Raw genomic sequence first — 26554 nt, 5'->3', positions numbered from 1 at the left:
CTGGATGGCACTGAGTAGTATCATTCTCAGCTGGGAGGTGCTGAGCCTAATGTTGAATTACCCCTGTCCGCCCAAAGCCTTCCTCGTGCCTGGCAAACTGCTCTCCATTGGTTCATCAGGGCTGTTGTTCTCTTTTGCTGGTCTGCAGTCAGTTCTTCACTTGGTATAGAGAAAATTGGAGACGGTCAGTTTAGGTAGTACTGACACCATTAACTAATGATGACCTCTATTGTCCTACCTGTTGAGCATGGACATCCTCTGTTGAGACTTCTTGAAGTGATGGTTATCGTTGGCAATGTTCCTTCTATTTTTTACACGGGGTACATAGAAATTCCTCTGCGCTCATACTTCAGCACTGAGCACTGTGAACAATTTGTTATAGCCTGCCTTAAATGACCAGCAGACTATATAGGTCTGCCTTAACCATAAACTGGAGGTTTGAGCAATATGGACAAAATTCTAATCACAACAACAATAATAATAATGATTATCAGTATTGTATAATGTACAGTATAAACTGCGGCTAACAGTTTTGAAATTACGCTAATCTAATTTATGCCACTTAGCATGGCACTCTTTCAATCAAAGATTGACTTCTCCACCTCCTCATCATGGCTTCATGCACACTCGAAAAAGGCTGCACATGCTTAGCCTTAGGCTATGCTGGAAACTGGTCATGTGACATCAGTGGTGTCAGTGGTTGAAATGAAGTCATCATATGTAACTCTCTCGCTCTCTCTGAGAGGAATAGACAGGTCTCGGAAAAGTGGGAGGGATCAAAGTCTTTACCAAGACAAGAGCAAGACTGTGAGACATTTTATTTAGTTGTTGGATGATCTTGGGGTTCCATGGTTTCACAGGTAGGCCACTATGTTTAGTACAATATGTGTAATTATACAATCGTAATTTGTCAATGAGTTAAAGGAGTAAAGCAGTTTTATGATTTCAGCCACAAAGCTGAAGAAAGAGAGATAAACGGAGTTCTCTGAAGTAGGAGACATGGAATGCACCTGGATTCTGAGTGTTGTTTACCTCATGGTTGCCCCTGCTATCATTGCATGTAACGGTGTGGCAGGTAAGATATTTTGCCAACGTGATACATACATTTCATATACTACTTACAGTATGCAGCTACGTACTCAGCAAGTATAGTTTTACTCAGCCTATAGTTCATTCTCTCTCATCCTTTCTCTCTTTTTCTTTATTACTATGATGGAAAACAACAATATCACAGATGTCATGGAGATTTTTGGAGATATGTTTTTCAATTATGGCACAGATTAATCAGGTGTAGAAAAAATAAGGCATTACAATTACAATAAGGCATTGTAATTGTAATCAGGTTTCTTTGGTTGAAAACAGCGCAAAATTTGAAGTGTATTATATGACACCCTCTGAATGTATGCCAAGTTATGTGTAATTTGATTCATGGGGAACCGTTCAATAAATGAATATATGTGTAGTGACTGTACACTAATGCACACGCATGCACAAATAAATGTAAAGATACATGCAGTAACAGGCAAACACACACACACACACACACACACACACACACACACACACACACACACACACACACACACACACAAGCACAGACACACACACAGACAAGCACAGACACACGCATACTGTACATGCATACAGGTACGCACACAGTCACAGTCATGCACGTACACACACAAACACATGCATAAACACATACAAAGACACCTGCACACACTAATTTACATACATAAAGGTTGCAGCAGGGGATGGAGTAGTTAATGGAAACAAATAGACAAGCGTGATTCATTTTTGTGATTTTGAGATTGTGCAGGTCATATTTTGAACCGTTTTGCGGTACATCTAGTTTAAATGATCTTAATGTGGACTATTAGCCTATCTGGACTTTTACATTTGCTTATCATATGATTTGTTTGTTTGTTTGTCTGTTAACCCTCACTAATATTCATCTAACCTCATCAGAACACACACACAATGATCCAGCGCCTGCTGAGCCAGGTAAACCATCTTCATCTCTTCATGCTGTTATGCTTGATGCTAATGTGTGTTTTTTGGACGTCACTATTCATTTAATTAATCATTTATTAATTTAATTGGAATCAAACCCATTTTCTGCAGTCTTAAGAAGCCAGTTAAGCAGCATCAATGTTATCGCCTTTGTTAGTCAAGTCTTCATGCTACTCACTTTTCTGAGCTGTAATAAGGGAAGTGCCCCTCATTTCCTGTTTTGCTTCTGGAGCTCTGCCTGGGGTGCCAGTCATCACTGGTGGCAAGAGGCAATCGGTATTTAGACAAATGGAAGAATCTACAGTACTTTAATAATGCAGATAGAAGAAAGAGTATAGTCTTTATTACTGATATTTATCAATCATTGGTACTTATTATTATGATTATAATTATGATTATTGTCATTACCTTGATAATAATAATAATAATAATAATAAATATAGCCGCAAGCGGCGATGGCGGGCCCGAGCACCTGCGGTGCGGAGACCTGTGAGATTTCGGGATCTAACAAAGCAACATGTGCGTGTTGGTGGGCATGTGCATGAGCAACACACATGCCCACCAAATTCGGTCAAGTTTCTTGAATGTATGTGTCAGCCACAACAGACAACATGCTAGGTAGCGCTATAGAGTCCCTAAGCCACACCCTAGGCCAGAGCTCTATCTCTGACTATCGATAGCAATAACGCACAAGCCCACCAAATTTGGTTCATTTTCGTGAATGCGTGTGTCAACCACAACAGACAATGCACTAGGTGGCGCTATACAGTCCCTAAGACAACCTTGGCCAGAGCGCTGTCTCTGAATAGCTATAGCAATAACACACATGCCCACCAAATTTGGTTCATTTTCGTGAATGTATGTGTCAACCACAACAGACAATGCGCTAGGTGGCGCTCTAGAGTCCCTAAGCCACACTCTAGGCCAGAGCTCTGTCTCTGACTAGTGGTAGCAATAACACACAAGCCCACCACATTTGATTAATTTTCGTGAATGTATGTGACAACTACAACAGCCTATATGCTAGGTGGCGCTATAGAGTCCCTAAGCCACACCCTTGGCTAGAGCTCTGTCTCTGACTAGCAATAGCAATAACACACATGCCCACCAAATTTGGTTCATTTTCGTGAATGTATGTGTCAACCACAACAGACAATGCGCTAGGTGGCGCTCTAGAGTCCCTAAGCCACACTCTAGGCCAGAGCTCTGTCTCTGACTAGTGGTAGCAATAACACACAAGCCCACCACATTTGATTAATTTTCGTGAATGTATGTGACAACTACAACAGCCTATATGCTAGGTGGCGCTATAGAGTCCCTAAGCCACACCCTTGGCTAGAGCTCTGTCTCTGACTAGCAATAGCAATAACACACAAGCCCACCAAATTTGGTTCATTTTCGTGAATGTTTGTGTCAACCACAACAGATAACGTGCTGCTAGGTGGCGCTATAGATTCCCTAAGCCACACCCTTGGCTAGAGCTCTGTCTCTGACTAGCAATAGCAATAACACACATGCCCACCAAATTTGGTTCATTTTCGTGAATGTTTGTGTCAACCACAACAGATTACGTGCTGCTAGGTGGCGCTATAGAGTCCCTAGGCCAAAGCTCTGTCTCTGACTAGCCACAGCAATAACACACAAGTCCACCAAATTTGGTTCATTTTCGTGAATGTTTGTGTCAACCACAACAGATAACGTGCTGCTAGGTGGCGCTATAGAGTCCCAAAGCCACACCTTAGGCCAGAGCCCTGTCTCTGACTAGCAGAAGCAATTCCACATGTAGCTGCCAAATTACATACAATTCCTAACCTTTTTTCTGCCTATAACACCAACTTCCTGTTTCTTAATAAAACGCCATAATTCAAACCTTCGCCATTTCAATATACTTCAAAAATTCAAAAATCTGGTCGCAATTCCTCTCGGGCAACCCCTCAAGATCATTTTAGTGCTTATATGACATGATTTCGATAAACCGTCTAGGAGAAGTATTTCAAAATACGTGATGTGCAAAAATCATAATCATAATCATAACTCAAATTCTTCTAAGATTCACTATATAGTTTGAATGTAAAACTTGTTCAGAATAATACAACACACATGTCCACCAAATTTGGTTCATTTCCGTGAATGTATGTGTCAACCACAGTAGACGGCGCGCTAGGTGGCGCTATAGAGTCCCTGAGCCACACCCTAGGCCACAGCTCTGTGTCTGAGTATCAAATGCAATTCTACATATGCCAGCTAAATCGCAAGAGTTTTAGAGCATGCCAAGTTGGTGAAAAATGTTACTGGTAAGATAATTATACTATAATAATAATAATAATAAGAAATATAGCCGCAAGCGGCGATGGCGGGCCCGAGCACCTGCGGTGCGGAGACCTGTGACATTTCGGAATCTAACAAAGCAACATGTGTGGGTTGGTGTGCCTGTGCATGAGCAACATACATGCCCACTAAATTTGGTTCATTTTTGTGAATATATGTGTCAACCACAAAAGACAACATGCTAGGTGGCACTATAGAGTACCTAAGCGACACCCTAGGCCAGAGCTCTGTCCCTGACTAGCGGTAGCAATAACACACAAGCCTACCTAATTGTGTCAATGTATGTGTCAACCATAAAAGACAACGTGCTAGGTGGCACTATAGAGTCCCTATGCCAAACCCTAGGCCAGAGCTCTGTCCTTGACTAGCTGTAGCAATAACACACATGCCCACCAAATGTGACTAATTTTCGTGAATATATGTGTCAACCACAACAGACAACACGCTAGGTGGCGCTATAGAGTCCCTAAGCCACACCCTAGGCCTGAGCTCCTTTTCTGACTAGCGATAGCAATACGAAAGAAGTCCAATAAATTTGGTTCATTTTCATGAATGTACACGTCAACCACAACAGACAACAAACTAGGTGGCGCTTAGTCCTTAAGCCACACCCTAGGCCAGAGCTCTATCTTTCAGCAGCGACACCAATAACACGTAAAACCACCAAATTTGCTTCATTTTCGTGAATGTACACGTCAACCACAACACAATCTGCTAGGTGGCACTATAGAGTCCCTAAGCCACACCCTAGACCAGAGCTTTGTCTCTGACTAGGGGTAGCAAAAACAATTTTGTCTGTGAAATTTCTAAAGTACGCCTTCTGCCACGAAGATAAATTGTAGGGTTTTAAATGTTCAAAAAAAGAGTGAAAGGTCCACACACTTCCTCTCACTTAATTTACTTTATTAGTTCAAGGGTTTTAAATGTTCCTCATAAAAAGTCTTTTCGAAGTCCAAATAAAAGAAAATGTTGCTGTTATTGCTACGATAGACCGTTAAATTTACATGCACAGGTTTTGTACACCATTGTCATGGCCAAATTCAAGCACTTTTTAAGGACTTTCAAGACCAGTTTTCCAGTATTGAAATTGTGTGTGAACAAATTCAAAGCCCTGTTGTTTGAGGTCACTGTAGGATAAAGAACCAGGAAATTTGATACAACCTTAGCCGAATACTGAACCAGCAACTATCATTAGGTTAACTGAATGGGGCATAGAAAATGAGTGTTTGCTGCCCTGTCATATCAAGTTTCCTTTTTCTTAATGACAGCACTCGATGAGATTGATTCACACCATATTTCAGGGGTGTGATTGGCAATATACGAAATTGCCCAAGGGATATCACCGGGCACCCTCTTAAATCTTAAAGAGGTACACCTACTCTACTAGATTCAGCAAAAAAAAAAACTTTAACCGACAAAAGTGAAGTGTTCCTTTAAGGTTCTCGTGAGCTTTTGGCAGACCAGACCAGTCACTAAGCCATGGGGTCAGGTTGCAACCAACCCAGGTCCGACCTGGTTTTGTTGGTTAAAGTTTTTTTTTTTGCTGAATCTAGTAGAGTAGGTGTACCTCTTTAAGATTTAAGAGGGTGCCCGGTGATATCCCTTGGGCAATTTTGTATATTAAGCCTTTCTTGTCCAATGTGTTGAATATAAGGCGGATATGGATGAGTTTCTTCTCTCACTCGAAGAACAAAATCTCCACTTCACAAGCATCTACATACACCAAACTTTTCAGTCTTATACCTAACCATGTTTAGAAGGATTTTGCAGAGGGGTTTGTTGATATATGATTCTTAGCCTGATTTACATGACATTTTATTCCAAAAAACATGGCGAAAATGGATTTTTTAAAGGCTGGTATAGTATTTTCTGATTTACTGAATAACTAAATGAGATATCTATAATTCCCTCTCTAAAATACTTTTCATCTCTTATGTCAACAAAATGAAAAGAAAAAAATTTAAGCTGGCTTTGTCCAATGTTCAGATTTGATCTTTTTACGTTTATGCAAATCAGCGCATATTTAATTACATCATACCTAATTTGCATATTCAAACATTACATTTCAGAAAACTTGTAATACATTTATTTTTCATATTGATCTAAGTAATCAACTGGTGAAGTTTCATAGTGATATCTGCTTGTTAATTCTTTTACCCTATTCACCTGCAGTATATCCGCCTTATAGTCAACACATTGGACAAGAAAGGCTTAATATATGAAATTGCCCAAGGGATATCACCGGGCACCCTCTTAAATCTTAAAGAGGTACCCCTAGTCTACTAGATTCTGCAAAAAAAAAAACTTTAACCGACAAAGCCAGGTTCACCTAAATTATGGCATTTGGCTCCCGGACTATCCAAAGTAATATGTCCATCACCTTTCCTCCTAAAAACAAATGTCTGGCCCTACTGTTATAAGCTACATCATTTGTTCAAGTGCACACACTAAATGGAGAGCTAGGATTAAAATTCAAACTGTGCCTTTAAATAGGCGACTTTTTTCATCTATCAGCACAATGCTACAGGCCATTTTCACTAAAAAAATCAGCTCAATATTATGTGCAAGACAAGTTTACCAAGCATGCCAATGTGTTAATCTCTTAGCACTGTCGTCATACGTTTTCTCATAGTGAGATGGCTATCCCGAAATATGTTTTGAATGACGTCTTGAATGACATCCCAGACAGCAAAGGAGTCCAAAACGGACCCGCGCTCAAGCCGCCACATCCGCCTGACAGTCAGCCTCCGTTTTGGATACGGGCACAGAACACATTTCGCCTCCGTTAACGCGCCTTCATACGGCGGATCCACGCCGGTCCCTTTGCGGATGCGCACATCGAACGCGCCCTTCAAATCTGCTAACGGTTTCCTTCCTCAGTTTTTTCGCTGATGGAGTGCGGTGGCGAAACAGCGGTGTCTGCGGGCTCACTGTAAGTATGCTTCTATATGCTTTATTTATGCAGTTACCTAGTATATTCAGTGAAAACGTACTCCCATAACACAAGTTACCAACTTATCTAGCTTTATTTGCTGATATAATCCGTAATTTGCTATACTGGCCATCTGATGATACACACCAGCTAACGTCTAGCAGCTAGCTTGCGCACGCTAATTTAGCTCACTTTCGACAGGGCTAAATCTTGTCCAACTTGGGCTTTGTTACATTTTTAATCAAAGCTAAACTCAAAACTCAGTTAAAATTGAGCGAAGCTTGATTTGGTTGAACGCTAACTTCATATATGCCTGTGAACAACAAGTTGGTTTGCGTGAGCTAGCGTTAGCTTGTTGGCTAACGATAACGTTAAACTGTCATGAATATTTTTTGTTAGCAGCTAACGTTAACAGCTAATGAAAGCTTATATATTGGACTCGGGAGTCTTTAAGAAGACTTAGCTGCTAGATGTGTTTACATCTTATTTCGTTCTTGGAGGGAGGCTGATTTCACATTGTTTACCTATCCTGGATAAGATAACGTTTGTGATTTTAAATTATGAACGACGTATCGATAGTTCTAGTAGCAACTAGCTGCTAGTAATGCAAGCTATGCGCCATGTCAGGCGCATGCTCAGACCTGTTTAAAACTTTTTGAACTCGTAAATGGCAGCAAGAAATACCCTCGGGATTCGTGCCTTTACATTTGTACACGCGTTAGCGAGAAACCGGCCTACTATTCAATCTAAAACTTCTGGTTTTCAGGCGTGTTTCCTGGTGAGTTTTTCAATTGAATAGTAGAGATTGCTCGTTAACTTTCATAAAATATAAGGGCACAAATCCCGAAGCCATTTATGAAGAAACTGCCGTCAATGAGGTCATTTAATGCTGAACGTTTTTTGGAGCATGATTTGACTGAAAAGGAGAAACACATTAGAGGCAGTAGTTGACTTGATGCATATCCTTGCTTTGCTTTGTCACAGACCAGACTCTTTTCAAAGTTTAGAATATGGGAAGAGGAGCTAAATTGGATCAACACCATATTCTCTGGATCCCAATATAATGCTATTTTGATGGGGTGTAATATTGGTAATAATAAATATTTGCCTTTTTCCCCCTGATGATAACAGTTATGCATATGTATGTGTCTGTGTTACAGGTCATTCACAAGTGGCTCCAGTCTGGTTTGGGGGTCTACCCTTTCTTATCATGTCCTGCCACCCAATAAAGTAAGCTATACAGCCTCACATTTGATTTGTTTGACTTGGATGTATAAGTGGTTATGATAACTATTTGGCCATTTATTTCTGAAGATAGAAGTAATGCATATTTTTGTATATGTGTTACAGGCCATTCACAAGTGGCTCCAGCCTGGTTTGGGGGTCTAGCCTTTCTCATCCTGTCCTGCCACCCAATAAAGTAAGCTATACAGTTTTACATTTGAGTTATTTGACTTGGATGTATAAGTGGTTATGATAACTATTTGGCAATTTATTTCTGAAGATAGAAGTAATGCATATTTTTGTATATGTGTTACAGGCCATTCACAAGTGGCTCCAGCCTGGTTTGGGGGTCTAGCCTTTCTCATCCTGTCCTGCCACCCAATAAAGTAAGCTATACAGTTTTACATTTGAGTTATTTGACTTGGATGTATTAGTGGTTATGATAACTATTTGGCAATTTATTTCTGATGATAGAAGTAATGCATATTTTTGTATATGTGTTACAGGCCATTCACAAGTGGCTCCAGCCTGGTTTGGGGGTCTAGCCTTTCTCATCCTGTCCTGCCACCCAATAAAGTAAGCTATACAGTTTTACATTTCATTTATTTGACTTTTGGTCCACACATTAGTCATATAAGATAACCATACTGTATGCCTTTGTAACTGGTGTTACCAGTTCAGGATGAATTGAAGGTAAATGTCAACATACATAAATGCCTTTCTCTGCTGTAATAAAATCCACTGTTTACCTCAAAAGCTCTCTAATAAAATGTACATATTTTTTTTTATTTCAGAAGAGAAATTACTTAAGGCCTCTGCAACTGCTTTTACCAGGTAAGGATGAATTGCAGATACATTTCAACATAAAAAATGTTTTTAGTCTACTTTGATAAATTCCTAATTTCCAGTACCTACAAAGCTCTATAATCAGCATCATTTTTGTTTAATCTGTGCATGCAAATGCTGTGGTATAACTAACAAGTATTTGTCTCTGTGAACCACTTTTCTATTGCCTTTTTACATTTTCAAGTAACAGGTCTTTGCCATCATGTCGTAAACCCTCATTATATTTACTGGAAGACTACACTGTGCACATAACAGAAGCATTCCGTTTGCAGAGCATCTGCTGCAACACTGTAATCAATGGAACTCTTTAGATGTGATAGCGGCATGTACAGTATGTTTGAAAAAATTAGACTCGTCTTCTAAAACTATTTTCATGCTCTGCGAACAGAGTGCTTCACTTGTGGACCCAGTATAGCTGTCTAGTTACAGGTGATGGATTGTGTCACCATTACAGCAGCCTGCTGGTAGCGGTACCTTTATATTCATGTTGCTGACATTCAGTTGAAAACTAGTAATGTACTGTATATGCTTCCAAAACGTAACTCATTTTGTTATGCTTGTATGATTACAGATGCTGTGAGAGAGCTATGCCCTGTGCCGCGGCTTCTGATTCAGTACAGCAGTTCAACCAGCCCAGCAAACAGGAAAAGCTCAAGGAGGTGTCTTAACTATCAGCATTCCTACCCAAACAGATCAACCTACTGTTATGTCCAACTAAGAAAAACAATGGTCTGGTATGAAGGTTATCAGTGTTTTGAAACATAAATATTCATTAAATAATAATAAAAATGTTTGACACTATTTATGGTTGCATTTCATTTTACTTTATTATCTGTTTAAGGTATTTATTGTCTACGATGACTTATTTCATTGAGCATTGAGGTGCCGGTGACAAGTGTCTACTATTGTCTAGGAATTGCATGAAGGAGTTAAAAGTTTGTAACTTATTTAATAACTTGTAGGCTGTAGTGTAGCAGAGTTGAATTCATGTACTGTAAAACCCATATTCTAATGCTTACTGTTTCACACAATGAAGGTATTTGGCTGTAAAACCACAAGGTGCTTCACATGATAGATTTTGACTTAATCATTATTATGGTTGATACAAAACTTACTTTATGTAGCCTAGTGATATGTTGGCAAGTTAGATTAGGCTATACAGTGGATTTCTGTAGTATAGTTTTGGCCATAATAAGATAAATCAGCAGGGATATAGGCCAGATGAAATGCTTCATGAACGGGTCCTAAACGGATCCGGGAGGATGATAAACGCCTCCGAAATGAATCCGCGGCGGATGCGCTGTTTAATTCGCGGGTCCGAAATGACTCCGCTGCGGATGCACGTCCATTTCCCGGGTTCGAAACGGACCCGTAGCGGATAAGCTGGTTCAAGCGCGGATGCGGATAGAGTCCGCCACGGAGTCTGGTCGGACCCGTGATGCGTAACCGCTTCGGACCCGCCGCGGTGTGCAAGTGGACGCAGTTTCGGACCCGTTTCGCGGATCCGTTCCGGAAGTCGCGGTACCTCCGCGGCGGATCCGCTACGGAGTCAGTTTGCTGTCTGGGATGGGGCGCACGGAGATAAGGCTGGAAAAACGCGAAATGCCAAGGTGATAACTAAACAATTGAGTTGACCTAGGGTAGACAGGCTTTGTGGCTAAAACTGAAAACCAGTAGGCTAGTCTGTCACAGCTAACTTCAGGCACTGTAGCCTAGACTAGTTTACACGCGCAGAAATTAAAAGTCAATATTGCCATCACGAGATTGCTGTCATTATCGGAAAATCCGGACACGTCAAACTGGATGCGAACGCGTGGCAAAGCCAACAACAACTTCATAAATTACGTCTTTTAAATAAATAATTTGAGCCTACCGTTTCATGCCTAACGTCGACAGCAAATTTCTCAGTCCATCATAGGCAAGGTTATTAATGCATAGGCCTATAGCCTAATTTAACTAGGCTTAGTGATGGCAGATCAAATAATAAAAAAAACGTTTTGAAGTCTACCCAGAGCATGTTTGCAAACGCATGCAAAGGGATAAACTATGTTCATACCATCTTCAATCGTTTCAAAAACTAAGATTAGGCAGTCTGCCTATGCTGTTTGCATGTATTAGTTGCAGGAATCAATCGTTTGAAAAATATGGTTGTTTCTAGCCTCGTATGGTTTCACTTGGATCACACACACATTGCACGACTGCTCATATGAATCGGTGGCACCAAACTAACGTATTTCCAGATAGGGGAAACGTTTAGATTATTTTGAATAGATAGATGGTTCACTCAATGTAAAGGCAATTAATCACCACAACTGAATAACATTAACCTGCCTTGCACTGCAGGGAAATGTTCTTACCTTGATTGAAAGCTAAGCAGACGGCCAGTTCTAGTTCTGTCATCTTCTCTCCTGCTTTCTAGATGTCCATGGAGAAACGTCCTCCTTCAGTTAGGCAGAGTAAGTTCGTTGTGGTTTCAAACTTACGTCCTCCACTAATAAAGGCATTAGCTAGCTTCCACTCACAAACGGTAGGCTACTCCCAAAATGTGACACATTTGAACTTCTCATTACGTTTTACATCTGTCAAAAGTTTGGATTATGTTTCAGGAGTTAAACTGACACCTAGGCTATCAATGCTCTATTTGTAAGCTAAAATAAACTAGTAAACACCATATCGCTAACGTGCATCAATTGGAGTTAGCGAGCTAGCTTAGCGAGCTAGCTTAGCTAGCTAGCTTAGGCCAAGATTCAAAACCAGGTCGAATTTACTACGGCTGGCCCTAGGCCTAGGTGCCTGTTGTGTTTTCCGCTAGACCTTTTCAAACAAGACCAACTACAGTAGGCTATTTGACGTTCGTTATCGCACTGGGACTTGTTAATTACCGAACGTGACAAAAACCTGCCTTAGCTCCCAAACGGCAGGCTACTCCCAAACAGTGACACATTTGAACTTCACGTTACATTTTACAACTGTCAAAAGTTTGGATTATGTTTCAGTAGGCCTAGTTAGGCTGTCACCTAGGCTATTAAGGCTCTATTTGTAAGCTGAGATAAACTAGCTAGTAAACACCATATCACTAACATGCATCACTTGGAGTTAGCTAGATGGAGGAAACGAGCGCTTTAGCCAACTTATTGAACCGCATCAAATAGCTTGCAAAGTTGCGTTTCAACAAAACGGTTACCTTACTTTCAAGAATAACTCCGTAGACAAAAAGTCAAAATGATTGCACTGTTTCCACGATATAAATCCACGAAAACACCCAGTATAGAGCTACATTGACTGAGACTTCTATGGGGTCGCCTGGATCTGCACTGACTAACAAATCACATGGTGTAGTGGGCGGGGACAGTGCTCTCGACCACAGAATGTCAAATGAGTGAGAGACTTTTACAGACAATTGAGTTTCATTCCCTAGGGCATCAAACAAATAACCCTAAATAACTCACTTTCTGTTAATGTGTTTAAAGTCAAAATTGCAGCATAGGTTAATATGACTATTAGTATTTGTAAACTCATCTCATAATACTTTAGGTAAAACTATGTGTCAACAATCATTAATATGCTATTATAAGTGACAAAATCACAACCACACCAAACAACATCAAAACTTGAATGTGACTGTCACTACAACCACACTATCTAATACTCCATTAAATTTCATCCAAATTAGTCACTGCTTTCTGCCTATAACACGAACTTATTGTTCCTTTTATAAGACACCTAGGTTCAAACCTGTGTGTGTGTGTGTGTGTCTGTGTGTGTGTGTGTGTGTGTGTGTGTGTGTGTGTGTGTGTGTGTGTGTGTGTGTGTGTGTGTGTGTCTGTGTCTGTGTCTGAGTCTCTATGTGGAAAGCGGGGGAGGTTAGAGAGACATCCAGCTGGGAGAGAGGGGAGGGGTGGAAAGAACTGTGGGGGGAGGGAAACAGTGAGGGAGCCAGACCGTGCGCGGCTAGGCACACAGACCTATAAAAACCTAATAAACCTAAATATCTCACTTTCTGTTAACATGGTTGAAATCAAAATGGCAGCATAGGTTGATATGATTATAATTATTCATCAACTCGCTTCAAAATATTTTAGCTAAAACTGTGTCCACCACAATCATTAATGCGCTTTTAAAAAACACAAACAACACCAAATTCAAAACTTTGTATATGACTGTCACTACAAACACACTAACTAATACTCCATCAAATTTCATCCACATTAGTCACTGTTTTCTGCCTATAACACCAACTTTTTGTTTCTTTTATAAGACACCTAGATTCAAACCTTCGCCATTTCAATATACTTTTGAAATTCAAAAATCTGGTCGCAATTCCTCTCAGGCAACCCCTCAAGATCATTTTAGTGCTTAAATGACATAATTTCGATAAACCGTCTAGGAGAAGTATTTCAAAATACATGATGTGCAAAAATCAGAAAATCTCACATAATTCAAATTCTTCTAAGATTCACTATATAGTTTGAATGTAAAACTTGTTCAGAATAATACAACACACATGTCCACCAAATTTGGTTCATTTCCGTGAATGTATGTGTCAACCACAGTAGACGGCGCGCTAGGTGGCGCTATAGAGTCCCTGAGCCACACCCTAGGCCACAGCTCTGTGTCTGAGTATCAAATGCAATTCTACATATGCCAGCTAAATTGCAAGAGTTTTAGAGCATGCCAAGTTGGTGAAAAATGTTACTGGTAAGATAATTATACTATAATAATAATAACTAGAAATGCAATTCCAAGGAATTACCAGTGCATGAAAATGCAAAAAAAATATAGATAGATAATGTAGATATGGCTACTAAGGTATAGCTAGGGTAAACATGGTGGTTGCATAGTTTAAAGAGAGTTGATAGTGTTTAGGTAGACATTTTAAAGCTTAAACATTCCTGTTCTAACTTAACTAATGATTTCTAAAAGGTATTTTAAAATGTTAACTATGCTAACAATGATAACCAGGTTGATTGGTTTACTTGGCTAATGATTTCTAGCAGTAATGCTAAAAATGTTAACTATGCTAACAATGCTAACTATGCTAACAATGCTAACCACGTTGATTAGCTAACTTAGCTAATCATTTTTAGCAGTTATGCTAAAACTGCTAACAATGCTAACAATGTTAACTATGCTAACAATGCTAACCAGGTTGATCAGCTAACTTAGCTAATCATTTTTAGCAGTTATGTTAAAAATGCTAACTATGCTAACAATGTTAACTATGCTAACCATGCTAACTAGCTAACTTGGTACTGAGGACTTTTATTTTGAAACATTTGTTGATGGGGTATCCATGGCTGCCACTATCAGGAATAAAGAAGTTACTGTAGTAAAATCATGTTGGTTGCTATGGAAACGGTCATAAACGCTTAATTTTGATGGTTGCTATGTTGGTTGCTAGGTGCATGGAGGTCTCATGTAGTTGACTGGAGGCATAGTTGATGATAACTGACAGTTGGAATGGTTGAACAGTTAAATAGTTGAGTAGTTTCAATGGTTAAATGATTTAATAGTGTATTATTGCAGTGAAGACTTTTATTTTGAAACAGTTGTGGAAAGAGGAAACAGTTAACAGGATATGTAGTCTTCACAGAGAGATTGTATGCTTAAAGCCTGAGAGAGAGAGGGCTGCTGCAGGTGGGGCTGGCCACCTGGCATAAGATTCTAATTGCTTAATGATCCGATTGTGATGTCATAGAGGCCAATGTTAAGTCTATGGGGAAATTTGTAATAGTTTTTAATTTATAGTTTAAAAAGTATAAAAGTTACAAAGTTGAAAAATACTTAGCAGCCTTCCCCTATTTAAGACCTACGTTGCGACGTTTGAATGAAGTTTCTAAGTTAAACGGTTCAAGCTGAATAGAAAAAATGAATTTGATCAGCGGAATAATAATAAGAAGAAGAAGAAGCCTTGGAAGAACAGTACAGTGCATTTTCATGCACTGTAATAAGAAGAATAATCTGAGCAAAAACAATAGGGCCTTGCACCTACGGTGCAGCCACTTTCAGTGGCCGCACCTCGGTGCTCGGGCCCTAATAATCTGAGCAAAAACAATAGGGCCTTGCACCTACGGTGCAGCCACTTTCAGTGGCCGCACCTCGGTGCTCGGGCCCTAATAATAGTAATAATGACACATTATCATGCACAATGAATCATTCAATGTACTTTACATGTTATGACACAATTTTAATAAAGACAAAATAATATAATTATTTAATTGTATGAATAGTAGTACTAGTAGTAGGCTAGTAGTCATATTAGTAGTGGTTGTCATTTTAGTAGTAGTAGTAGTAGTAGTGCCTAGTAGTGATTACTAGTGTCGTTATCATCAATTTATTTTGCTTTAACTTTAATTCAAGCAATTTAAAGCAATTTAGAGTTGCAAGGAAAGTCCTGTTGGTGCTACTTTGAGTAACTTGCTCAGGGGTACAACCAAATTATGCCCACAACTTTCTGCGTACCACTAACGAGTATCACTGCCATTATATCAAGGCCAGTTAGTTGGTTATACACGCAATGATATACAGTAAGATACGAAGAGCTCGTTTCCAAAACGCTATAAATCCATTTAAAAAATAAATACTTTTTATGACTTTTTATTAAATAAATAAAAAAGTCATGTTGTTTAATTGTGCATTTCAGGTCAAATCAATAAAATGCAGTTGCTTTGCTTTGACTGAGTACAGATAAATCAACTAAACATAACCCAAAACAAAATTGATTTTTTTTTTATTTTTATGAAAAGTCATTAAAATGGTGGATATAGCGTTTTGGAAAATAACTCCTCTTATGTTCATGCTATTTATATAGCCTATATACATGTGACGTGTGTGTGTGTGTGTGTGTGTGTGTGTGTGTGTGTGTGTACATACATATATACATATATATATGTATATGTATATGTGTACATATATATATATGTTTCACAAGGCTACAATTTGTTCTTCTTCTAGTCTTTTTTTTTCTTTTCCCAGTGAGACAAACTCGAACAGAATATTTTGCAGAGGGCAAAGACGCTGACATAAGGTGCAGCAATAGGACATGGTCTAACGAGTTGTTCCATTTTATCTGGAAAATAAACATCAGTGGAGTCTACTGTCTTATAAGTGAATCTACCAAAAATCCTCCGCACAACAACTGCACAGGAGGGAAAGTGCTCCGCAACACCAGCAAGGGGGAGTCCTACCTGCACATTCCCCACTTTGGAGTCCAAGATGAAGGGACATATAAATGTGAAGCGGTGTTCAGAGGTGAAGCTGAAGAGGTGAATGTTACAGTGCGGGCAGCAGGTGAGAGATTAAGACTAAGCATTAGACATAGCAAAGCTTGTATCACTCAAATCATGCTTTCAAGCACTGTTTTGTGCAAATAAGTCCCTTTTGACAGAAACACTTACAGTAGTATATATTTGATCATAAATTATGTATGAGCTATACTACAGTAAGCTATATTCCATTCCACCCACACAACCAACATATGGAGAAAAGTAAGCTCTTTGTCTGAGTCATTTTCATTATCTGTATGCTTAGGCGTTTAAAAAGTAGCACTCATGCTGTGTCAGCTGATTTCCGTAAATATGTATATTATCAGTAATTTGGAATAATTAATAACTGTTATTCAACTTTTATGTAAAGTTTGAGCACACTTTGCTTTAGTCAGCTTTATCTGTGAACACTGCAATGTTTTAATTCATCCACTCTATGTCCTGGTGAGAAGCTTCAGATGAGGCTCCCACCACACTGTGTCAGCATGTGTCAGTAATTACTCTCTTTGTCTCCTTCCTGTTTGTCCACAGTCCCTCCTGTCCTCAACACCAGAGTAGTGTGGGATGATGGTCAGTGGTTTGCTGTCTGCTCTGCACAACCAGTGGCCAAAGTGTCCTGGGAGGAGTTGTGGGAAACATCTGTGGTCACTGAGAGATCAACCCAGAATGCGGACGGAACCATCACTATGGAGAGCTCGCTGCACGTGCCTGATAATAGAATGAAGGATAAACTCACCTGTGTGGCCACCAGTCACCCCTCCTGGACAGGGGGAGGAAGCTCTACTACCATAGATCTCACAGAGATACGTATTGGTGAGGACACTTCTGTAAGGCGGGAAAATACAAAGTGAATTCCCGCTTAGAAATATGTGTTGTCTTATCCTGTGCTTCAATGTGATTGACTGAAATTATAATTATTTATTTACCACCTGACTCCAGTTGTGTTATAAAGGTTATCCACGTTGTTACTGTTGGCTAGTATCAATCAACGGTAAATAATATGTATTTCCAAAAGATTATCTCTCTATAAGGATTATCTGTTATAAGGATCCAACCTAACACCATTAACAGTATTTCTCAGTTTAGGGACCTTGGTACAGTACATCTACTGTATGATGTTTCTAGTGCTCGTTCAGTGACATACAGTATAGTAGTTTATAATGACCGCTAGCGTAGCTTCCTGAATTTTTGGTCAACGATTCCCGGGACGCCGTAACACCAGGGCACATGAAACTTGGTGGACATGTAGCCCCTGTTTACTTCTACGGAATTTTTCGTTTGGTCCCCTGGAGCCACTCCACCCCTTGCGCTGCCCCCTGCCCCCGAAACTCAAAATTAACTTCCTGAACCGTGGCACCGAAGATGACAAAATAATGATCGTATGTTGGTTTCAAGAGCCCGCATCAACTTAGCTCATAACCAGTAATTTGTGATTTGCACGCCCATGGTAAAAAAAATAAAATGCAATATTATATAGCTTTAATTGCCCCTACCTTCAGATGCGATGTTATGAACTGCACCAAATGTCATATGTATGATTAACCTGACATCCTCTGGGAGTATGCCAACTTTTGTGGAATTTCATTTATGGGGAGCTATAAAATAAATTACTTGATGTGTACATTTAGTGACTGTACACCCATCGGCCTGCAGATGGTGGTGTTGAGCGAAGGGTTGTTTGGATGATACAATCACATACATACACATACACACACAGAGATGCAGGAATACACACACACCCACACACATAAAAGAACAAAAAAAGCACACACACACACACACACACAGACACACCCCCCCCCCCACCCTGCGTTCTGCGATTGATTCCCTAGCTGAGGTGAAAATTAGGTCCATGGAATAGGTCCAGGCTGCCTGAAACAGAACGGCTTACCTACACACACACACACACACACACCACACACCACACACACACACACACACACACACACACACACACACACACACACACACACACACACACACACACACACACAATGCTGTATATCATTAATAACTGGAAATATTCATTTGCAAGTTATTCAACTTTTATCACAATTTGTTTTAGTCAACTTTATCTGTGTATGCCTCAATGTTTTGATAGAAATGGTGAGAAGCTTCAGTTGACTCCCCCGCCACTGTGTCAGCATGTGTCAGTAATTACTCACTTTGTCTCCTTCCTGTTTGTGACAGTCCCCCCTGTCCTCAACATCAGAATAGAGTGGGATGATGGTCAGTGGTTTGCTGTCTGCTCTGCTGCTGGGGGAAAACCAGCAGGCAAAGTGTCCTGGGAGGAGTTGTGGGAATCCTCTGAGGTCACTGAGAGGTCAACCCAGAACGCAGACGGAACCCTCACTATGGAGAGCTGGGTGCGCGTGCCTGATGATAGAACGAAGGATAAACTCACCTGTGTGGCCAGTCACCCCTTCTGGACGCAAGGTGGAAGCCCTACTACCATAGATCTCGCAGAGATACGTTTTGGTGAGGACACTTTCAATGATTATCGTGGTTTCAAGGAATAATGATAGGATGGATTGGTGGTACAGAGTAATATGAAAATGAATGTCAGTGAATGATTTAGTTTTTGGTGTGTTGCTTAGATGTCACCATCGTCTTGCTGTACCCCCCGTTCTGCGATTGGTTCCTTAGATGAGGCGAAAATTAGGTCCATGGGATCCAGGCTGCCAAACAGCGTGAATGAATTTGCCCAAGGCAACATGGGTAGATTCAGGCTAGGAAAATGCAGTATTTATTGGTACTGTGTTTTCTTCGGCAGGTTCATTTGCAGATGAATTACAGTGGGTGTTGCTTTCAATTGGCCGGTGTCACATGAGATTCTCAGGAGACCTCACGTGTGAATCACGCAAATTTTATTTATTTTTCCCAAGTTAAGCTGCAATGACCCTAACAACCACCAGGTGACACTTGTGAGCAGGGTTAGAAGTGTCGGCATTTAAAGAGACCCTAGGCAAATTTTTCATAGTCATAAAATCGCTCAGAAATCGTTGTTTTGCTTGACTGACCAGTTTCATCGAAAACAGTGATATTTCCTCCTGCCCCCAGTGTCCCTATCCGCTATTGCAACCTTGCAGTTTCTGCAGGAGACGATCGCTCCTTGTTTACATCTGGAAGTCTGAGACGCGTAAGGAACAAGTAGAACCACGCTTGCAATTTATATATTTATACATAGCCTATATATGTATAAATATACACGCTAAAGCTGTCGGGGAAGCTCTGCAGAGAAATATGCAAGCATAAAACGAGCGAAAACGAAAAACGAAACCGAAACCAGAGATGAAATCGCCAATCCTGCATAGTTCCTCTTTAACACTAGCCTATAATCAAACAATCCAAAAGTGAATTAAATCCCGAAGCAAGCTGAACATCTTTTCCAGTTAACATAAAAAAGCCAGTGGCCATGTAACATGGCAACTGGCTTCCTATGTCAACTGGCTTCCTTAATGACGTTCCACGATTGATTAACAGTAGCCTGCTGTATGGCAGGTCATCGTGATATTTTTTTTGCGATGAATGAAATGGAGGACAAATGAAACATTACGATTTTCTCCTAAACCGTTCAAAATTGAAATGTCAAATGCCTCCTTCATCTGGAAATCTTGAACTTAGAAATATAGGCACTAAAAAATGGGCGAATTAGAACAACATCTACGTGTAGAAGAATAGAATAGAATATATACTTTTTTTGATCCCGTGAGGGAAATTCAGTTCTCTGCATTTAACCCAATTTAACCGAATTAGTGAGCACACAGCACACAGTGAACACACAGTGAGGTGAATCACACAACCCAGAGCAGTGAGCTGCCTGCCCAACCAGCGGCGCTCGGGGAGCAGTGAGGGGTTAGGTGCCTTGCTCAAGGGCACTTCAGCCATGGTGGACTGGTCGGGGATCGAACCGGCAACCCTCCGGTTACAAGCCCGGTGCGCTAATCAGTACACCACGGCTGTGTGATGTCAGATATACAGTAGCAAAGCCATCAAACTTCAATTGTGGTTGCCAATGAGAGCGCAATTCAGTCAAAAGCACTAGTTCAATACCCAGCCTAAAAATAAGGTTTTAGGTGAGTTTGTAAAATTGCAACTGACTTTTTATGAATCGAAGTTGAATATACACTATTTTAACATCAGAGAAAACAGTACAATACTCAATTGATCCACTCTATGTCCTGGTGAGAAGCTTCAGATGAGGCTCCCACCACTGTGTCAGCATGTGTCAGTAATTACTCACAATGTCTCCTTTCTGTGTGTCCACAGTCCCTCCTGTCCTCAACACCAGACTAGAGTGGGCTTATGGTCAGTGGTTTGCAGTCTGTTCTGCTGCTGGGGGAAAACCAGCGGCCAAAGTGTCCTGGGAGGAGTTGTTGGGATCCCCTGAGGTCACTGAGAGGTCAACCCAAAATGCAGACAAAAGCGTCACTGTGGAGAGCTGGGTGCATTTGCAAAATGATGACATGATGGACGAGTTGGTCTGTATAGTCAGTCACCCCTTGTGGACTAACAAAAGATCTCGAGTCTTGGAGCTTGATGCTTGGATGTCAAGTCTTGGTGAGAACTGATTGTTATAAAGAAGGATGGAGGGTAACACTGATGGAATCACAACAATATAACAGTTACTGTATATTTCAAGCTTTAAAGACCATAGCATTTATTTGATGTGAATTTCCCTTGCTTGCATTTCAGGAACGGCATTGATCATCAGGACATTAATTTGTTGCACCATCTTGTTCATCTTGGTGTCAGCTGTAATCCTTTCCAACATAGCCCAGTGCAGTCACTTGTTGATAGTTGGCATATACTAGACACTTTATTATTTGTTGCACCATCTTGTTCATCTTGGTGTCAGTGTCATCTTTTCCAATGCATCTCTAAGCACCTTAGCAATTTTACGTGGAGGGATGAGGGGATGGATTGCAGATCAGGCAGGATGATAAGGTTATTTTTGGTTTCTTTTGTTTTGTCTCGTCCTCACTATCACCTGATCACCTGCAAGTGTCGTCCATGGAGCCATCACAGTCAATGCGCCTATATGCAGGAGCAACCATGCAAATCCACTGGGTACAGGAGTAGATGGACAATTAGCCTTTCTCTCTTTTTCTATTTTTTGCTCTTGGTGTTCAGATAGTTTAGGGTGCCTCTCATTTACGTAATGTAATGTACAGTATATGTATCCTAAGTAAAAATTCTAAAATTTTTCAACCTTGTTCACAACATGAGCAAAAACTTTCTTCACCTTTCAGATGTTGTTATATGAGGTTTCAGATACAAAAACAGTATACTTAACCATGAATATGAATCATGCAATAATCATTCAGTGTATAAAGCCCACCTGGTGGATATAATTGGTAGGTTGTGGGGGTGGGGGTAGGTCTGGTGATTCTTTTGAACTACTGTTCCCTGTTTTGTAGCTCAGATAAAGGAGACTCAACAAATGAACACCAGGCTACTGTAGTCTGAGATGATGATGCAAGGGGCTCAGTGTTGAGTTTGCAAATCAAAACACCAATCTGCTGTGACGGAGAGAGGGGAAAGAGTCCAATTGTGTACAGCACCTCAAATGTGTTCTTATAGCCTATACTGCCCTCTACTGTAGTACCCCTGCCAGTGTTGAAATGCTTGACAGCAAATAAATCAAGTAGTGGATATATTGCGAAACTACAAAGGTAAATCCTGCATTTTACAATAAACACGTTCTCCTCACAATACAGTTAGTATCATGACGGTGTTCTTTCTGTGAACTGCACATAGTAAGAGGAGCACATACAGTATGCGACTCTCAAGTCAAGTTTATTTATATTGTGCATTTAATACACATAGGTCATTTAATGTGCTTAAACAAAAGCAAACACTAAAAGCATACAAATATAACAGTAAAAGTAAACTCTTTTTGATTTAGAACCCAGCATTCTAAATCAATTGTATGCACCATATTGATAGTAATATTACAGTCCATACATGACAACCTTTTTTTAATGTACAATATGTAGGCTATACAGTGCTTTACATTGTCAAATGCAATTTAACATTCTCCATTAAAAATGCCCCCGTCCCGTAGTGTAGAAACGTGTAAATGTAGCATATTGGGTCTTGAAATGGCCAAAAGAATCCACAGAAATTGAATATCCATGTTCGTATACACGCCAATTGAACCAACATAAAATTGTAATCGTTAAATTGAACCAATTGAACATTTTTGTATTCCATATTTAGTGTAGTCATTCCATATTAGAACCCCTGACATACAATCCAAATACAAGCATGAAATTGAGAGAGTGCTATTCAATTTGGGACCATGATTATGCTTCTACACCAAGGAGTTCATATACAGCAAGCCTTTCATTGTCATGCATCATGCTAGCCTACTATTATCCCGTATTACCTTACGGACATGTCAACATCAAAATAAGTATTGTGTATATATTTGCTACAGTAAGTTGCAAAAATACATATGTTAATGTATAAGCTACATTTGTATAACAACGGTGTTACAGTCACATAAGTCTATGTTGCCACACTATACCAGTTCTTGAAAGTGCCACCGTTGCATAACCTAGGCTATTGTCTGTCTGTTGCAGTAGGAGGGAAGAGTGTTTGATTTGGTGTTTTTCACACATCGAGCGTGACTGCTATACCAAAACCATTGGCTGAATGTAGGGGCGACAAGTTCCTGTTGACAGCAAATTTCCAGCACACACAGGAAGTCTGGGTGAAAGCTGCACCTAAGCAAATTCAGGTAGTCTTTCAACCAATGGATATTTTATGTTTTAAAGTGTATTCAAGGGACGTGGACGGATTAGTGTTGACCACCTTCAGGCTAGGCCGCAGTAAACATGCTGTAGAGGGGGGACGACTGTGCTAGTGGTTGTCTGGCTGTACTACAGAAGAGAAGAAACCCTACACAGTAAACGTGTATCAAGTTTTTGACACATGGAGGTTGAGTGGATCTTACTACCTTTCTTGGCTTTGCTGTGTCCTTCGTCGAGCTCCTCAGCAGGTTTGGCAGTTTTTTTTTTTGCTTTCTGCGTGCTAATTTTGTGTGTTATGGAAAATTTGGTAAGGGACATACCCATGGTTGTGGTTACGTCTTTCACTTAAGAGTCTCCACCTTTGTGCCAATATCACAGACGTTGGTCCCTTGCTAGCTCCACTGTTACTCGTATTATAAATGGGCTACAGTCATTGAATGCTTACATGAGATGGGAATAGTCCCAAAGTTACTCTGTGTATTTTCCTTCTGTATTAAGTTTTCAAAAGGCAATTTGAGACACGTGAACTATTTCATACATGTAAACATCCTTGAATGCACTCTGATGCACATGAGTGCATGCACCAGGATCTTGTAGATTAGTATTAATGTGGTAAGTTCATTGAACCACAGATAATAATAATAATTAATTTACATACTGGTAAGAAGCTAACTTACTTGGCCCATAATGGTTGGCTGATTGGCTTAATTTACACATGACTCAAGTAGCCTACTAACGATCTACTAGAAAACAATCATATAATCTCTACGTTTGTCATGTAGGCTGATGATTTGAGCTACTGTATATGGCTGTATTTAATTGTTCAACAGGATGTTGATCCTGTGGCTTCACTGGTGCACTTGGAAAAGCCCCCTGATCATGATTCATGCTGATGTGTTGTTATTGTAAAACATGCAGATTAAAAGGGTAATTTACAAGTAATACAATGCAGGGGATGAGCTAAAGGCCTTATATGTTTCTGACAACTCTCAGTCTATCTTTTTTTGCAGTACACAAGCAGCTTTCAAACGTTTTCCAAAGGTTGTGTCATGCCATCAATGCAGGGTGTTTTTTTTTTGTCTGTAGTGTTTGTACGTGTTTAAATTTGTCTCATGTTCTTATAACTCCATTAGGACAACTAAATGATACAAAGGCCCCAGCCCTACAGACTGAATATTTTACAGAGGGCAAAGACGCTAGCATAAGTTGCAGCAATAGGACATGGTCTGATGCTCTCCATTTTATCTGGAAGATAAACATCAGTGGAGTCTACTGTCTGATAAGTGAATCTACCAAAAATCCTCCGCACAACAACTGCACAGGAGGGAAAACACTGCGCAACACCAGCAAGGGGGAGTCCTACCTGCACATTCCCCACTTTGGAGTCCAAGATGAAGGGACATATAAATGTGAAGTGGTGTTCAGAGGTGGAGCTGAAAAGGTGAACGTTACAGTGCAGGCAACAGGTAAGAAATTGAGCCCCCCGGTGAACAGAAAAAAAAATGGTAGGCCTATGCATCAAACACTCAAATATATATGCATTCATGTTCAGTAATCTTTGGGGCAGACTTGTAGGTTACGTGTGAGAATAAGCTCTGTTGCAAGGTATACTGAGATTCTAATGTCTCCCAAAAAACTGATTGGACCCTGCATATGTAACGACAGCCAGCTGGTCCGTAGATGTGCTGTATGTACATTGTGTGAACCTACCAACCAACGCCTAAGAGCTGTGCTAGTGAGAGAGCCATCAGCCTGCCTGGTCTTGTTCACTAAATCGCCAGCATGCTCAACTCCTGATCCAAATACAAACATCAAACAACAAGGCAATTAAATAAATAAAGAAGAACAAAGACTCATTTACAATTTGGTCCAAGTAGTTAATTTGTTGCTATAGCATTTGGTTTTCCAGTTTTCATTCTTAATGTTCAGTTTGAAATATCAAATGATCAAACAGCAGATGCTTGTAAGGTTCCGTAGAGGCAATTATTCCTGCTCCTGTTACGCATATCCAGCAGGTTATGCATATTATAGTCATTATAGTACTTTATCCTCTCTAAACAGAAGAGTTCACTCTGATTAAGTTAATTAATCTGCCATCTATAACTGCAACATCATCACAGTTGTCTCCTTCCTGTGTGTCCACAGTCCCTCCTGTCCTCTCCACCAGACTAGAGCAGGACGGTGGTCAGCGGTTTGCTGTCTGCTCTGCTGCTGGGGGAAAACCAGCGGCCACAGTGTCCTGGGAGGAGGTGTGGGGATCCCCTGAGGTCACTGAGAGGTCGACCCAGAACGAGGACGGAACTGTCACCGTGGAGAGCTGGCTGCGCGTACCTGATGACAGAAGAAAAGACAAACTCACCTGTGTGGCCAGTCACCCCTCCTGGACGCAAGGAGGAAGCTCTACTACCGTAGATCTCACAGAGATTCGTGATGGTGAGAACACTTCCAATGACTATTCATACGGTTTCAAGGAATTAATGATAGGATTGGTGTTAAGCCCAATTCACACCAAAGATTCCCGATGCGACGAGACTGAGTTGCAGCGGTGTGAATTAGAAGTTGCACGTAGTTGCAAGCCTTCGCAAGCCGTCGCAGAGCATTAAACATGTTGAGTCGCAGTCGCAAGGTTTTAGAACGTCGCGGCTCGTCTCGTCGGGAATCTTTGGTCTGAACCCTACTTTATAGAGTAATAAGAGAAGTAATGTCAACAATTGACTTGGGGAACCATGCAAATGACCAAAAGATATCATATTTGATAATCTCAAAGATAATGCTAATTATGTAAAGGTGATGGTACAGACATTTAGCATTTATTGGTATGTGTTTTGTTCGGCAGGTTCATTGGCAGGTGAATTATGGCAAGTCATCATGATATCATTTTTTTTTATACTTGGTTTGGTCATTATATCGTTTCTCGGCACATGCATATGCCTTCAGAGACACAACAAATAATAAAACAAATAAACAGACAACAGGTGTAAATATTTTTTTCTCATGGCTTTCAGTGTTTTTTACAAGATAGCAGTATAGAAGAGAGCAAGATGTGCAATCAGTACCATGTTAGCTAGAGTCCTTACAACAGGACAGAAACAGAATGGCTCATTATATTCCTACACACACACACACAAAAACAAACACACAAACATACACATGTGTGTGCACGCACACGCACGTGGACACACACACAC

The 26554-nt window shown here is 40.4% G+C and overlaps 1 protein-coding gene and 1 long non-coding RNA gene across 3 annotated transcripts; both read left to right on the top strand.

Moving 5' to 3' along the window:
- The first annotated feature begins 807 nt into the window (after nucleotides 1-807).
- LOC134078686 (uncharacterized) lies at nucleotides 808-26338 on the top strand. Of its 2 annotated transcripts, none has more exons than XM_062534789.1 (12): nucleotides 808-860; nucleotides 950-1075; nucleotides 1969-2004; nucleotides 16319-16633; nucleotides 17140-17421; nucleotides 18799-19086; nucleotides 20878-21168; nucleotides 21304-22283; nucleotides 23196-23353; nucleotides 24500-24832; nucleotides 25512-25799; nucleotides 26203-26338. In XM_062534789.1, the coding sequence occupies exons 2-8, from the start codon at nucleotides 1000-1002 to the stop codon at nucleotides 21420-21422; spliced, it is 1407 nt and encodes a 468-aa protein (XP_062390773.1). In that variant the 5' UTR covers nucleotides 808-860; nucleotides 950-999; the 3' UTR covers nucleotides 21423-22283; nucleotides 23196-23353; nucleotides 24500-24832; nucleotides 25512-25799; nucleotides 26203-26338. The 2 variants fall into 2 exon arrangements, with proteins under 2 accessions (XP_062390773.1, XP_062390772.1); XM_062534788.1 differs by having other exon boundaries at nucleotides 23196-23614.
- On the top strand, nucleotides 7238-10073 carry LOC134077853 (uncharacterized). The gene is made up of 6 exons (XR_009938772.1): nucleotides 7238-7273; nucleotides 8434-8503; nucleotides 8624-8693; nucleotides 9004-9073; nucleotides 9292-9331; nucleotides 9915-10073. It is a non-coding gene; the product is annotated as an uncharacterized LOC134077853 (long non-coding RNA).
- Nucleotides 26339-26554: the final 216 nt, after the last annotated feature.

Source organism: Sardina pilchardus, chromosome 4 (genome assembly GCF_963854185.1).
Source record: "Sardina pilchardus chromosome 4, fSarPil1.1, whole genome shotgun sequence".
Classification (NCBI taxonomy): domain Eukaryota; kingdom Metazoa; phylum Chordata; class Actinopteri; order Clupeiformes; family Clupeidae; genus Sardina; species Sardina pilchardus.
Note: the sequence above shows the minus strand (reverse complement) of the source record. Positions and strands in the feature narration are given on the sequence as shown.